Source organism: Gobius niger (assembly GCF_951799975.1).
Source record: "Gobius niger genome assembly, chromosome: 7".
NCBI lineage: Eukaryota > Metazoa > Chordata > Actinopteri > Gobiiformes > Gobiidae > Gobius > Gobius niger.
In genome coordinates, this window is record NC_136858.1 from 19,497,299 (window position 1) to 19,511,450 (window position 14,152).

The following is a 14,152-nucleotide window of genomic DNA, read 5'->3' on the forward strand; positions in this document are numbered from 1 at the left end:
TGTTGTTGTTGTTGTTATTATACTGCATTAACAACAAGATTTACGCTGGAAAATAAATAATACTATAGGCTAAAAATATCAGAAACCCAATAAAACACAAACAATCATTGCTGAAACAGAAGGATGTGGACACACTGCAGGGATATTTGACACATCCTTGCCTTGCACACATATCCACACAAACTCCTTTTATCCTCTCGCGAAATGTGTGCCCATTGCAAGTATAACGTGACATCTCGCGATATATTAGCAGCTGTACCCCATTTTCCTGCTACAGTTCCTCTGTCGGTGGGAATTTTGTGAGCTTCAACGAGGGTTTAAAATACCTCAGAAACACCTGGGAGGCGATACTGAATTATATGGTCACATAGAGAAGCTCTACCTTTAAGTGCGTGCGAATAAAACTGAAATATGAGGTAAGATCATAGCATAGTACGGATGCTGTAAGAGAATGTCCTGGGTGTCGTTAGCTTCTTACTGGTTAGCCTGCCTTGCTAGCTGTATTAGTGAGGAAATGAAGCGAACGCCTCTCTTAATACTTTATCTTTACCGCTCACTTTACATATGTTTATTGACTAACTATGTTGTGTCTTTTTAATTTTAAAATTGCAAAGATATGTGCTAGCATGATGGTGACTATTGGCTCTTCTGCTTGTTAGCCGATATGCTAATGTTAAATCACTGCATCCCTGCCCCTCTGTCTCCATCCAGGGCTATTTCATCTAAACCGCGTATGATAACCCCGATTTGTGTTAATACAACTATAAATATTATATTTAGAGAGAGTCGCTCTAACAACTTTGATATTCGTCGACCGTCCTTAAATGCTGTGCAACTACATTGCCTTTAAATATGGCGTCTGAAAATCCCTACAGCTATAAATTAATTTCGATGGATCTTGACACGAAAGAAATAGACAAGTAGAGGTCGCCTAGTTTGACAGTTTGTGTGTGTTCAGTGCGGCTGTCATCCCTCGAGAGGCCTGTCATTCATGCTGGACACACCTGGGGACCTCTAAGTGTTGGATTGTGGGTTTATCAGAGTGTTTCCCATTTGTTACAGTACATGGGATTGTCACTCTTATTGTCGCTTTGTTTTTCTGTTAGTGGTGCATCACTGGTCACTTCTTTTTTCTGAAGTATCTGCCTGCTGACTAAAGATACCAGAGCATCCGCCAATATTGCAACATCTCGATATGTTGTAACCCTAATACGTTGTCTCAGGAACTCATTAAAACACAGGCACAGAAACTTTTTTTAAAATTATTATTATTATTTTTTACATTTGCAGACCTCATTTCAACTCACAGATAAATAACTGGTAATTCAATGTAATTTAATTAGCTCTGTTTTCTGTTCTATCTCTTGTGAACACTTGCTGAGTTTGGAAAGGGTGTTTCTTTGTATATAACTGTGTTCCTCTTTTGTCTTTTTTGCACTGTCTGTGCAAAATGACAATACTTCACAGAGCATTATCAAATACATTGGAAGCAGAGAGATAGAATGATTTAAATTGAATTGAACAGCCAATAAATGGGATGATTTTCTTTTTTACAGGTGTTCTGTCACAGCCCACATTTGAGTGAGTGAAGCATGGCGCAGTTCCCCACCACTTTCACAGGTCAGACATGGGCATAATGTTGTTGTGGATAACTTGAATACACCAATAATGCTTTCAAATGCATGTGGAAAGTCTTTTTTATCCAAGAGTGGGGCTCATTCACAAGACATGTTTGTGGTCAATTGCTTTTGGTCAGATGCTGAGAACACATCATAATGCATTTGTTGCTCACCATTTTGTGGGAAAATATATGTGTCACAATGGCTTTTTGTCTTCCACAAATGAAACTTTTCTCACATCAAAGCTTGGACTGTTTTTGTTGCTTCAAATATCTTGATTTATCTGATGAGTTTGAGGGTTGCTTGTTTGCCATTTCCTGTTTAAATGCTTAGACATGCTTTGTGGACAGCAGCTGGCCTTTGTTCCTCATAGGACAAAACTACCTAAGGATAGTTTGTTGTAGGGCTGAAACAACTAATCGATTAATCGACAACTAATCGATTACTAAAATAGTTGTCAACTATTTCAGTAATCGATTAATCGTTTTCTAGTAAACACAGGCTAAAATTGAGCAAAAAAGACATGACAATTATGTATTTTGGATGAAAACCTACTTTGTTTTTTAAAGTTAGGGTCTGCAGTGTTTGTTCATCCTTAATTTCATAAATATCTGTCTTTGTCTCGTCCAATCAGAAAGCAGAATTAGCACAAAGAGTCTCCGACAAACGTTTACTTTAAGTTTACTCCATCCATGTGTCCTCAAGCGGCGCCACTTTAGCTTTATGTGATAAAAAAATTGAAAAAAATGCAATTTCCATGCATCTTTCACAGCCAAGCGATTAATCGAGTAATCGTAAAAATAATCGGTAGATTAATCGATTACCAAAATAATTGTTAGTTGCAGCCCTAGTTTGTTGACATCATTCTTTCTTCAGGGATATCTTTATGGCTTCTGTATGAAGACTGACTTTGTTTTCATGTCTGCATGTTTGTCTCTGATTCAGGTCCAGATGTGTATTTAGTTTCAGCGGATGAGAGAGCCAAACATGATCAGCAGTTCCACAGCCTCTCTCCCAGCGCGGGTTACATTACAGGTGAATCTTGACACACATGCTCAAGGACAGTCACTAGGACTGAAGGACAGAACATGACCGTCTCACTTGACCTGGATCCGTTCCCAACAGAGTTCACCTATGCTTTGTTCTGACGAATGGTTCATTGTTTGAATTTTGTGGCTCTGTCTGCTTCTTTGAGTTGTTTTCATGGGTCTTTACCTTTTTCCTTAGGTGACCAGGCCAGAAGCTTTTTCCTCCAGTCAGGTCTGCCTCCTCCTGTCCTGGCTCAAATCTGGTAAGTGCTTGGTGACTCTTGATCTGCCCAATGCATACATGCAAATGTGACGCTTTTTGGCGAAATTTGCCATTTTGACCTTGATAATACCATTCACGCGAATCGTGTCCATCTGTAATCACCATGCAAACATTCACAGGACAGGGAGGGAAAAAGTGAGTGAAGCCAGGAATCTCTCTGACCATTAGAGATCGACACGATTCACTTGAAACCATTCCTTTGTAAAGAGGAATGGTCCAAGATTCATCCTGATCGTTGTGAGCGTCTAATCTGCAACGACAGGAAAGCAGTTAATGCAGCAAAAGAAGGATCAGCCAGTATTTAATACCATTCACTTACTTATTCCATACTTTTGTGAATGTCTCAGGTTCTGCATAATATCCTGATCAAATTGTGAATTTATTTTTCTATTGATGATAGCAGGTTGTCCAGGCCCGTAGGCAACAAAGCAGCCCCAAACCATGAGTGGGGATAGGGTTTTGATGTTGGTGTGCTGTTCAATATTCCTCCACACTAAAACTTATAGAACTTAAGTTTAATCATCTATATTTTATGATCATTTTTATTATTTTTAATTCAAGTTCGTGTTTGCATGTCTGCAATGGTCAAAATCATACCTCAGTCCTGACCTCGGGCCCACAGCCCCTGTACTACGAACTACCAAGATGTCAATAATCTGTGTGGAGCAGTTAACAGCAGTCACTACAAATGTGTGCCACCTTTTTGTTGGTCTTTAGGGCTCTGGCAGACATGAACAGCGATGGTCGCATGGATATTCACGAGTTTTCAATAGCAATGAAACTCATCAAATTAAAACTCCAAGGTCATCCTCTGCCTCCTGCACTGCCTTCCAGTATGAAGCAGCCCCCTCTGCCCTTACCTCCGCCGCCTGCCTTTGGTGAGAATCAAGTGCAATTTGTCAAAGTCAGCAGCTCTCAGACAGAGACTACGGTCTTCCTTATTGTTATTTGAGTTTAATTTCTATTGATAAGTTGTTATTGTATTGATGCCATACTTCAGCACGTTACTAAATCCAGTGCTAGTAAGCAACAATGTGTTTGTAATGGAAGCGCCTATCTTTTACACTACAGCGCTACAGTTGCTGTCGTGGGATTTTGCATACACCGGATGCTTGTCTTAATTTCTGAACACTGTTTTTTGCAGGCTTGCCCGCTATAGCACCAATCTCTGCTCCCTTACCAGGTGTCCCTCCTCTCCCTCTGCCTCCTCTGCCCGTTGGTTTATCGCCACCACTTGTCTCAACTGCTCCACCTCCATTACCCCCACCTATTGCCAATGGTGCCCCTCCCACAGCAATCATGCAGCCCATCGCCGGCTTCTCGCATGCAGGTGAGAATTACTGACACACAGTGTTACAAATTTTACTTAAGTCATGCCATAAAATACGTATAACAGGCCAGTGCAGTAAAGCCATTGTTAATTTTTAATAAGATCATTTTTTATGTTTCTGCCTCCGTCAATAAAGCTCCATCATTTAATCGATCCAGTATCAAATTGCAGAAGGGGCCATCATTTGACAGTACCAGGTAACATAGCTATGGCTTTCTTATCACTTTGACTTTAAGCACATGCCGGAATTGTTGATCTTTTTCTGCCTTTAAACAGTGCTGTTCAGGCAGACTGGGCTGTTCCTCAGTCGTCTCGGCTAAAGTATCGACAACTTTTTAATTCTCATGATAAGATGATGAGCGGACACCTCACAGGTATGGAAAGGCCTGGCAAAGAAGACTTCCTTTTCCGACTTATCCCTTAAAAAACAGGCCACTGTTTTTCCATACTGAGATACGTTCTTACTTGAGCTCAGAGGAGGTGATGCGTACCTGTCTGGTCTTTGTGCGTCACCTCAGTCACGCAAAAAGGTGTTGTTAGCATTTAGCCTCTCCCAGCATATTCCTATGGAACCAAATAGGGTGAAGTTGGAAGCGACCAAGCTTTTCCACGTTTTCCTTAATTAAATACAGTCACATGAGTAGTTACACGGTCCAAGTATAGTAACACAAAATTAAACATGTTAATTTTCTAAGCGGATAAAAAGGGGTACTATATTGTAAGGCATAATAACACCTTAGGAGCACTTTGACGTCCGTGCAGTAATATCTTCAGGATTCTTTAGGAGTGAAGATGTTACTGCCGGACGTACTTCTAAGGTGTGTAAGGGAAAACGTGGAAGAGCTTGGTCGGTTCTAACTTCACCCCTGTTTGACCCCATAGAAGAAAGGAGGAGAGGCCAATGCTAACAACAACTTTGGTCTTTTTGTGTGACTGAGCGCACGCACAAAGACCAGACAGGTACGCATCAACTCCTCTAAGCTCAGGTAAGAACATATCTCAGTATGGAGCATTCCATCAGGCATCAGGTGCTTATGGTGGATACTGTTTACACCATTTTAAAAATTTGTTTTACTGGAAAATCATACTTTAATTCCATTTAAATGCCATTGAAAGGCTTACATAAAATAATCAAATACTTGTGCACTGTGACATTTAGTGAAAAAAGTGGCACAAACCTGGCACTCTGTCATGGCGACCTTGCCTGCCGACTCTGCACTACTGTCTGAAGCGCCTGGGTGCCAAAAGGCCTCACAACAACTTGTGTTTGATTATAGCTTGCACAAAAGCATCCTTGGGCTCATTATATTTGCCTTACAGGACCTCAAGCTCGAACAATTCTAATGCAGTCCAGTCTTCCTCAGACCCAGCTTGCCACGATATGGTCAGATAACTTCATCATGTGTGATTTGATTGTTTTCATCTGTATGTGTAATACGAATTTCCTTTTCAGGAGTTTGTCAGATATTGACCAGGACGGAAAACTAACGGCTGAGGAATTCATTTTGGCTATGCACCTCATTGATATGGCCATGTCAGGCGTACCGCTCCCTCCAGTGTTACCCCCAGATTACATCCCCCCAACTTTTAGGTAAATACTGAAGACGTACAGGTGTCAACAATTCTCAGAATGCCAATGTTCGGTCGAGGTCATTTTGAGCGGTTTGACTCTTTGTTTTGTAGGCGTGTGCGTAGTGACAGTGTGCAGTTAGATCAGAAGGCAGTTCAAGAAGAGGCTGAAGAGGAAGCAGAGAGCGCTCAGGATAAGAAACTGCCAGGTATCTTCATATTGTAGTGCTTTGCATATTTATTCTGAAATGATAGGACCACTTCTGTAAGTTTAGAGTATGTTTTAATTCCCTTTCCCTACATCACTTTGGGTGTTTTAGTTGTATTTACCTTGTGTCTTCCAGTGACATTCGAAGACAAAAAACGAGAAAACTTTGAAAGAGGGAATCTGGAGTTGGAGAAGCGGCGACAGGCTCTACAAGAGCAGCAGAGGAAGGAGCAGGAGCGACTGGCAGCTCTGGAAAGAGAGGAGCAGGAACGAAAGGTATGCTTTCTAAAAACTCGCTTTTCACTTTCCTCACATGTTTCGGCCCCTCACGCCACACGTATCTCCCTCAGGAGCGCGAACGCCTTGAGCATGAGCGACGGAGACAGCATGAGCTAGAGAAACAGCTGGAAAAACAGAGGGAGCTGGAGAGGCAGCGAGAAGAGGAGCGGCGCAAAGAAATCGAGAGGAGAGAGGTACAACCCTATATTATTCTTCATGCCTCCTTTATTCCTTATGATGCATTTTAACTGACGCGAAAAAGAAATCCATATTATGTCACACTATCAGGAAAAAAGTGCTGCTTTTGATGTTTGAAAACAAAGGTGTAGGGTGAAGAATTATTATTTTTCTCAAACTTTTTTACAGTAATTGTACAGCATTTTCATACAAACACTAATGGCAAATGTCCATCCATCCATCCATTTTCTTCGCTTTATCCGGGGCCAGGTCGCAGAGGCAGCAGTCTCAGCTGAGTGGCAAATATAGCGTGACAATAAATACTGGTACAATCTATTAAACACACAGAAAGCAAAATGTACTGTGCGTTCTCTTGTGGTGACTTGTTGTGGGAAAGTAAAGACCTTGGCCAGTACTTGCTATGCGATATTGTGCTAAATACCTGATATTATCATCATATATCTATCATATAATGTTGGGTATAAGTGTTATGCGTGCAATGTATTTTTGTTATTGTTATTATTAATAGCATGTTTCTTTCAACGTGATTTAAATCTAGGCTGCTAAGAGGGAGTTGGAGCGGCAGCGGCAGTTGGAATGGGAGCGGCAGCGGCGCCAGGAGCTTTTAACTCAAAGAAACCGAGAGCAAGAGAGTATAGTTCTGCTTAAGGCCAGGAAGAAGACTTTGGAGTTTGAACTTGAAGCTCTGGTACTTTTTTTTTAATATATAAAAATGCTTTCTTAAAGTGTAACATATTTTATATCTCCAGATCTTTTACTTTGGGGGGGGGCTCACTTTTTGTAACAAGCTACTTTCATGACCAACTAGACCCTAGTATCTACCTGTAAATTTCTATGACAAACCCAGAGTTATTAGCATGATTGCACAATAAATGAATGTTATGTTATCTGGAAATATTTTTTTACTTTGTTGTTTTTATCTTTCAGAATGACAAAAAAACACAGCTCGAAGGGAAACTGAATGACGTTCGTTTTCGACTGTCAGCTCAGCGGAGAGAAGTGGAGCAGACAAATCAGTCAAGAGAGACGCGCATCGCTGAGATTACATTACTACAACAGCAGCTGCAGGTTTACCATTCAAAAATGGTCTTTCAGCATTCAGACCTCATTGTCTTTCAGGATCTGACTCTTGCGTGTGTTTTACAGGACTCGCAGCAATGGCTGGGAAGACTTATACCCGACAAACAGACTCTTAATGAGCAGCTGAAGCAAGTCCAACAGAACAGTCTGCAGCGTGAGTGTGGCTGTAGGAATATCTCTTATGAACTAGATCAGGGATTGAAACTAAGAGTGTTCAGTATTTTTATGGCATTTTGAATTTGGTAGCAGCTAAATTTTGGGATGAGGTAAATTATCATCTGATTAGTTTTCCATTTGTCAAAGTCTGTTTTGAGTTTTGGTCCAGAGAAGACGCCATGTTTCTTTAAGTTCATAATGAGTTTAAAATATACACTGAGGGGAAAACAACAGTGTAAAGATATAACCTATTTTTAGGCTCACAATTACCTTTCTTCCTTAAATGTTCAATACATATATTTGACATTGTTTTGCTCAGTCCATTCTATACACACATTTGATTTGTTTGTTGTTGTTTGGTATGTTTATAGGGGACAATCTTTCATCACTTCAGAAAGCTGTTGAACAGAAGGAAACAAACCGACAGCAGCTCCGAGAGCAGCTGGATGCTGTGGAGAGAGAGACCAGGGCCAAACTTCTGGAAATAGATGCTTTTAATACTCAGCTTAAGGTAAAAATACTATTAACTTGCGTGTTTAGGTTTGCTTATAGAAGAGCAAACTCAAAAGTGTCAAATGGAGCATTTCAAAGGTAAGATAGTGTTGGACAACAATACAAGCAATACGCTGTGGGGGTCATTTACCAAGCGTTTTCCTCATGTGCAAAGCGAGTAGCACATGAAAAAGTGAATAAGCGTTGGAGCATTCTCTCATTTACACGTCAGATGAAATACTGTAATGGTAAACTGTACGTTTGCAACATGCCCACTCATGGCTTTTTCACTTTTTCATGGCACCTGTCTTGATAAATGACCCTCTATGTGTACGACACCCTTTGACAGTTGGCCTAGGAAGCATATGAGAGGTTCTGTGTAGGCGAGCCCGGTCAAGGTCATTTGATCGCTGAGAGAATGAGTCGCTAAGTGGCGCGTCACAGAAGCTTTTGTGATTATACCTAGGGCGGCCTTGGAGGAAAGGGACAACTTTTAAACACGTTTATATATCTATTTGCCATGGATAAGGAGCTGACATTTGGTGGACACTTTCAGTTTAAAATCATTTCAACAACAATAAAACCCTTTCAAAATCTGTGACACACACATTATTGACACACTAAAATCCATAGCATCCACGGTTTGAGGTTATTGAAACATTTCCTGTGTGAGTGTGTGCATTCTGCTAATAATTACAAAGATTGAAATCAGTATACAAGTATACAAACTACCTTTGACTCACTTTTCTGCATTTTATGTATTTATAATTATGAAATTCTTTTATTTTCAACATTTCAATGTTTTTGTATTAGAACAAGAATACTAGAGCAGATTCCACAAAATGGATAATATCAAAAGTTTTAACCCCTACCATAACCGAGTGCATTTCCTCCAGTTCAGCTTTACCCAGGTTGCACGCTATAGGACACAGTAACTCCTCTTTTGAAAGACCTGCATAACTCGTCAAAATGGATCTTCTTCCTTGCGTTGTTGCCACCTTTCACTTTTTTCTAACATTCTTTTTCATCACTTTTCTATTACTCTTTTGTGGCTTTTTTGTTGCATTTTCATCCTAGCTTTTGCCTAATTTTTGACGCCTTTTTTCAAGAAGACTTTAGATTTGGATAAAGCCAAACTGGAGCAAATGTGCTCGGTTCAGGCTTGGGTTAAGAGCTTAATAACATTTGCAGAAAAAAATAATTCTCTCCTCCTCCGTTTTTTCCAACCTTTGTTAAACATATGCATGAATGAACCATTTCTCTTCCTGTTTCATGTCCCTTTTCTCCCTGAGCCATTTTGCTCTTTTGCTCATACCAGTCTCTCTGTGAGTTCTATGCCAACCACTGTGCCAGGATAGAAGCCCTGCGTCGCCAGCTTGGGGACAGTCAGAGAGGCAGACAGGTAGTGCACACGGCCACTGCTGCTCTGGGGTTGGACTGCACTGACATTATCTACAGGGGCCAGTCACTGCACAAACCCAATATTTAATGTAGCGGTCTGATGTGTCAAACCACTAACCTGCTCATGTGTGCTTGTTTTACCGCCAGCCATTTCTGTGTTGCTGTGTGCCCCCATTGCGCTAGATGGACTGCAGGCTTTTAATCTCGGAAGGGTGATCAGCCTGAATGGAGTTGGTCCTCATGCTTACCATCCTCTTCTGTCTCTGTAACTAACCAAGCGTATGTCTCAGAGGGCAAAAGGGAGTGTTGCTTTTATTCTACACGCTAGTATTCAAATTGCACCTCATCTTTTACACTTTCTGTTAAATTTATTATCAAAAAGTACCAAAAAAGGTATTATTAGTTATTATTGTTGGTGCTGTTTAACAAAGACTTGAGGTCAAATGAAGAGGGTGGTGGCATTTCAGTCTCCTCTGTGTCTTTGTCTTGTGTTTGAGCTGGTCTGGGGTTTCACATATCCATCTTTCTCGTAACTCTGCTGCTCTGCTCTCGTCGCTTATTGGTTGCTGATTGGTTTTCAAATGCTGAAGTCTGTCCATGGGGGGTGGGGCAACTTGTCAATAAGTAAATAAGGTGAATTGATGATAGTAGACATAGTGAGATGGACAGAGGACGTTCAAAACGTTATCTCCAGGAGACACTGGCCCTATGGTGGTTTCTCACTGGATCTCTTACCTGTTAATAGCTATAGTCAAAAGTTTGTATTTAATGAATTGATGTGCTGGAGATGGGCATATCTTCCCCTTTTTTTTGCAATAGTGAGACACCAAAGAGCAGCAAAAAAAAATGACAAAAAAGCAATGAAATATGAAAAAAAGTGACCCAACACGGCTAGAACTTGAAGAAAAGGGATCCATAAAGCTCAACTAGAGAAAATGTGCACGGTTCAGCCGGGGGTTAAGAGGTTAGAAGGATCACACAAGGTCCACACTAACAGGCTAGAATTTGTGATTCTCAGTGGTACATTCCTGAGTAAATAAAACAGATAATTAATAATCATGAATTTGAACCCCTTTAATTTCAGTTTTCTGCTCCAAAGTGCCATCATGAACTGGAACAATAAAAGTATCATCATTTGTGTTTTCCCCTCCCCTCCCGATTGGACCTAAAAGTCCCTCCTCATTCCCTGTGCACAGGAGCGCTCGTCTGATTGGTCCATGTGTAATCATTAGAGGCTCAGAGATCAGCAAAGGGAGGGACCTAGGAAATAAATAATTGTTTCATGTCATATAATAACATCTAAATGCAGGCCCAGAAGCTCAGTTATATGCATTTGATTAATTTTGTTATACATTTAGACTTTGATTCACGTTAACCCATAGAAGAATAACCTGTTTCTAGAGGTCTGAACGAAAGGGTTAAAGAGGTGTGGATCATATTTATTTGCAAGACCCTGTGGAGGATGTTTATTGTTGTCGTCTTTGTCAATTGTGACCATTGAAAATGCAGTTTAATCTTGCAGCCCTGACAGGAACTGTCCCCATCAGGCAGTCTATGGTGCAGATTGTGCTGATACTCTTTATGCATGGTTGTTGTTGTTTATGGATATAAATGTCATATTTGTTCTCGGAATGGGGAGGTAGAAATGACCGTCTTGGAGAAGCTCTAAAATGTTGCACAAAAGGACAGTTTTTGTTCATTAGCTGATATTTGATCATCCGACTGGTTTGTGATGTTGATATTGAGGTATTTTTCTTCTTACTGATTCGTTTTTGGCCTCACTTGTTCGCTTTGCAGGAACTGAGGGAGATCCACAGCCGTCAGCAAAAACTGAAGCAGAAGGAAGCCGAGGGAGATCCCCAGTTGCTTGCACACAATTTTCCTCATATTCCTACAGAGAGACGTTCTTCTGATGTGCAGGACACCAGGTACAGTGTTTATCACAGTTTGTAGGTAAATACGTGCACATCCACACATTCTAAGCCAGTGTGCTCGATCAAGAATAATGTATAATGGAGAAATTACGAAGGATCGATTTGCTCACCAGCTTTTTTAAATATTTGCTCACCACTACTACACTTGTGGAGAGCAAACGGTTTATTAAAGACACGACTCTAATGCAATGCCAAAGTCTTAGGTTATGAGAAACATCTCCCACCCACTGCACAGGACTGTAGAGAAGCTGAGCAGCTCCTTCAGTGGAAGACTGAGACACTCTCAGTGCAAGAAGGAGCAGGCCCTTCATCCCCACTGCTCTCAGACTGTACAACTCTACTGTAAAGTAACTCATGTGCAATAACTACTATGCATTAATCTCTATCAGCGTCACTTTATCAACCACCTGCAGTATGACTGTAAACCTTTTATTGCCAATGCAGACATTTTGATATTCTGTCCTAATTTTTATAATTTATTCTTATGCCCCTGAAAGCCTTTTATTCATTGTAGTATATAAGATGCCTCTACTTACTATTTAATTGTACACTATCCTGTCTTTGATTGCACATTTCATGTCTGTTTGTCTGAGGAGTTGCGACTCTGCTCAAAGCAATGACTCACATCAAAGATTAAAGATTTGTTTTTTTTATTGGTCTGTGTCTACCCATCTTTAATCTTTAAATATTCCATAGGTTGTCATCAGACGAAAGTTCATCTTGGAGGGAAGACATGGCAACAAAGGGTCCCAGCCCTGTCTCGAGTTCTGGACCTCATGGTTGGCTGAACAGAATCACTCAGGAGGATGAAGAGCGCAAAAGGAGAGTGATGGAAGAGGAAGAGGAGAGTGGGAAAGCCAAGGAAGACGAGCAGGACGAGGCCAGAGGCAATAAAGACATGCAAGACAAACTCAACAAGCTGTTCAGTCAACCTCCGGACCCCTGGACATCAACAGGTACCAACTTGAATCAACATCTACATCTAAATATAGGGCATTTTCTCAATAACATCAAACACAAAGTGTTTGGGGTTTATCCTCCATTCACATCCCACTATAAATTAGCATATCACTATTATTACTATTATTGATCTGCTACTAATATTATAACATTATTCTGCTAATATTATAACATTATTCTACATTAGCTGAGGAAAATAGATTGTATACCTTTTGCTTCAGATGACGTCCTTGTGCCATTCACTGTACACTTGTCTGGAACTTGCAGTTAATTCACATGAAATTGGAAGTGTTGGAGTGATTGAGATCTAGAAATGAGTCTGGGCACTGGCTAACAATTAATACTCAACCGCCTCCTTTCACGTTTTGACAACATTTAAAATCAGGGACCCCAAGTACATTGATGCGTGTTCTTTTTAATGTTGTCACAACCCCTATATCAAAAAAGCCGATCTGGAACCATTAGTTTAGCCCAGATGCGTGAAGTCTTGGCTCGACTTGGACTTAAGATTCAACCTGGGCCCATTTTATTAAACATGCATTCACATGAAACAAGGCCTTTCTGCGCTGCAGAGACATGTGACCTGCACAGGACCCTAGGAAGACGCATTGGATGTAAAGCTCAGCTAATAAACCAACCAAACTGTAGCGGCACCAACTAAGTGATAGAATAAAATAATACTAACCTTAGCATTTACCAAGTAGACTTGAAAGGACTTAAAATTTAAAGCGCAGGGTTTGGACTTGACTTTGACTTGTGAGTGACTAACTGGGGACTTGACTTGGACTTGCAAAACAATGTTTTCGCATCACTTTCTTGTTATTGATGCTGATGTGGATAAAACCTTTATCTTATTTTAGGCGAGAAGACCTGTGTACCCAGCCTGTTTGACCATAAGCCTTCAGGTGGATTTGAGCAACAGCAATCAGTGAAGGTGGTCTACTACAGGGCTTTATATCCCTTTGAAGCACGCAGCCATGACGAAATCACTATTACACCGGGAGATGTCATTATGGTATGAAACACAAATCAGTGACTACCAAATTAAATCAGTTTTAAGTAATGTTTAATTTTCATACTAAAATTGTTGGGATCATATTGTTGAGACTTGTGTAATCACAATTGAACCTAAAGTGTTTGTGAATTACCATGTGGTGTGGTTTAACAGTTTGTTTTCTGTCCTACTTTGCAACCTGAAGGTGAAAGGGGAATGGGTAAGTTTATGGCCAGTGTTGGTGTCGACCAATGACAAGCTGATGTTCTTCTGTCATCCCCATGTTCATTCATTTGCAGTAAATGAATGGGTTTCAAAGTCAAGCCTTAAATTGTACGTTTAGGTTCATGCAGTGTGACTCAGCAGGCATAAACTGTTTTACGCAACTGCCTTTGTGTATTTTGGGTAAATTCTTAAGGCGAGACACGGCAGGTGGAAATATTGATTTTTTCACGCAGTGGTAAATGTGGAGATTTTTTGCTAGTTTTCTGAAACGTACCCAAACGTACCCTGTGCTATGCTTATTTTATGATGTTTTGTTGTGAGGGAGCTGGAGATACCCAGGATGTAACATCGCGCTGCAAAAGCCGGGTTCTCACACACATTCATTCATTCACAAAT

The 14,152-nt window shown here is 40.6% G+C and overlaps 1 protein-coding gene across 4 annotated transcripts in view; it reads left to right on the forward strand.

Moving 5' to 3' along the window:
• The first annotated feature begins 259 nt into the window (after window positions 1–259).
• The window catches only part of itsn1 (intersectin 1 (SH3 domain protein)), a 32,467-nt gene continuing 18,574 nt past the window's right edge, over window positions 260–14,152 (forward strand). For 2 of the 4 annotated variants that reach the window (XM_079559634.1, XM_079559636.1), the window contains exons 1-21: window positions 260–416; window positions 1,557–1,620; window positions 2,565–2,654; window positions 2,847–2,910; window positions 3,648–3,808; window positions 4,075–4,260; window positions 4,397–4,457; window positions 4,537–4,634; window positions 5,581–5,644; window positions 5,714–5,851; window positions 5,944–6,038; window positions 6,174–6,313; window positions 6,388–6,510; window positions 7,053–7,202; window positions 7,442–7,582; window positions 7,661–7,748; window positions 8,122–8,261; window positions 11,441–11,571; window positions 12,274–12,533; window positions 13,398–13,552; window positions 13,737–13,751. In XM_079559634.1, coding sequence (XP_079415760.1) covers window positions 1,593–1,620; window positions 2,565–2,654; window positions 2,847–2,910; window positions 3,648–3,808; window positions 4,075–4,260; window positions 4,397–4,457; window positions 4,537–4,634; window positions 5,581–5,644; window positions 5,714–5,851; window positions 5,944–6,038; window positions 6,174–6,313; window positions 6,388–6,510; window positions 7,053–7,202; window positions 7,442–7,582; window positions 7,661–7,748; window positions 8,122–8,261; window positions 11,441–11,571; window positions 12,274–12,533; window positions 13,398–13,552; window positions 13,737–13,751 — 2,328 coding nt within the window. In that variant the 5' untranslated portion in view covers window positions 260–416; window positions 1,557–1,592. The remainder of the gene's footprint in view (window positions 417–1,556; window positions 1,621–2,564; window positions 2,655–2,846; window positions 2,911–3,647; window positions 3,809–4,074; window positions 4,261–4,396; window positions 4,458–4,536; window positions 4,635–5,580; window positions 5,645–5,713; window positions 5,852–5,943; window positions 6,039–6,173; window positions 6,314–6,387; window positions 6,511–7,052; window positions 7,203–7,441; window positions 7,583–7,660; window positions 7,749–8,121; window positions 8,262–11,440; window positions 11,572–12,273; window positions 12,534–13,397; window positions 13,553–13,736; window positions 13,752–14,152) is intronic. The other 2 variants (XM_079559635.1, XM_079559637.1) reach the window with 1 other exon arrangement.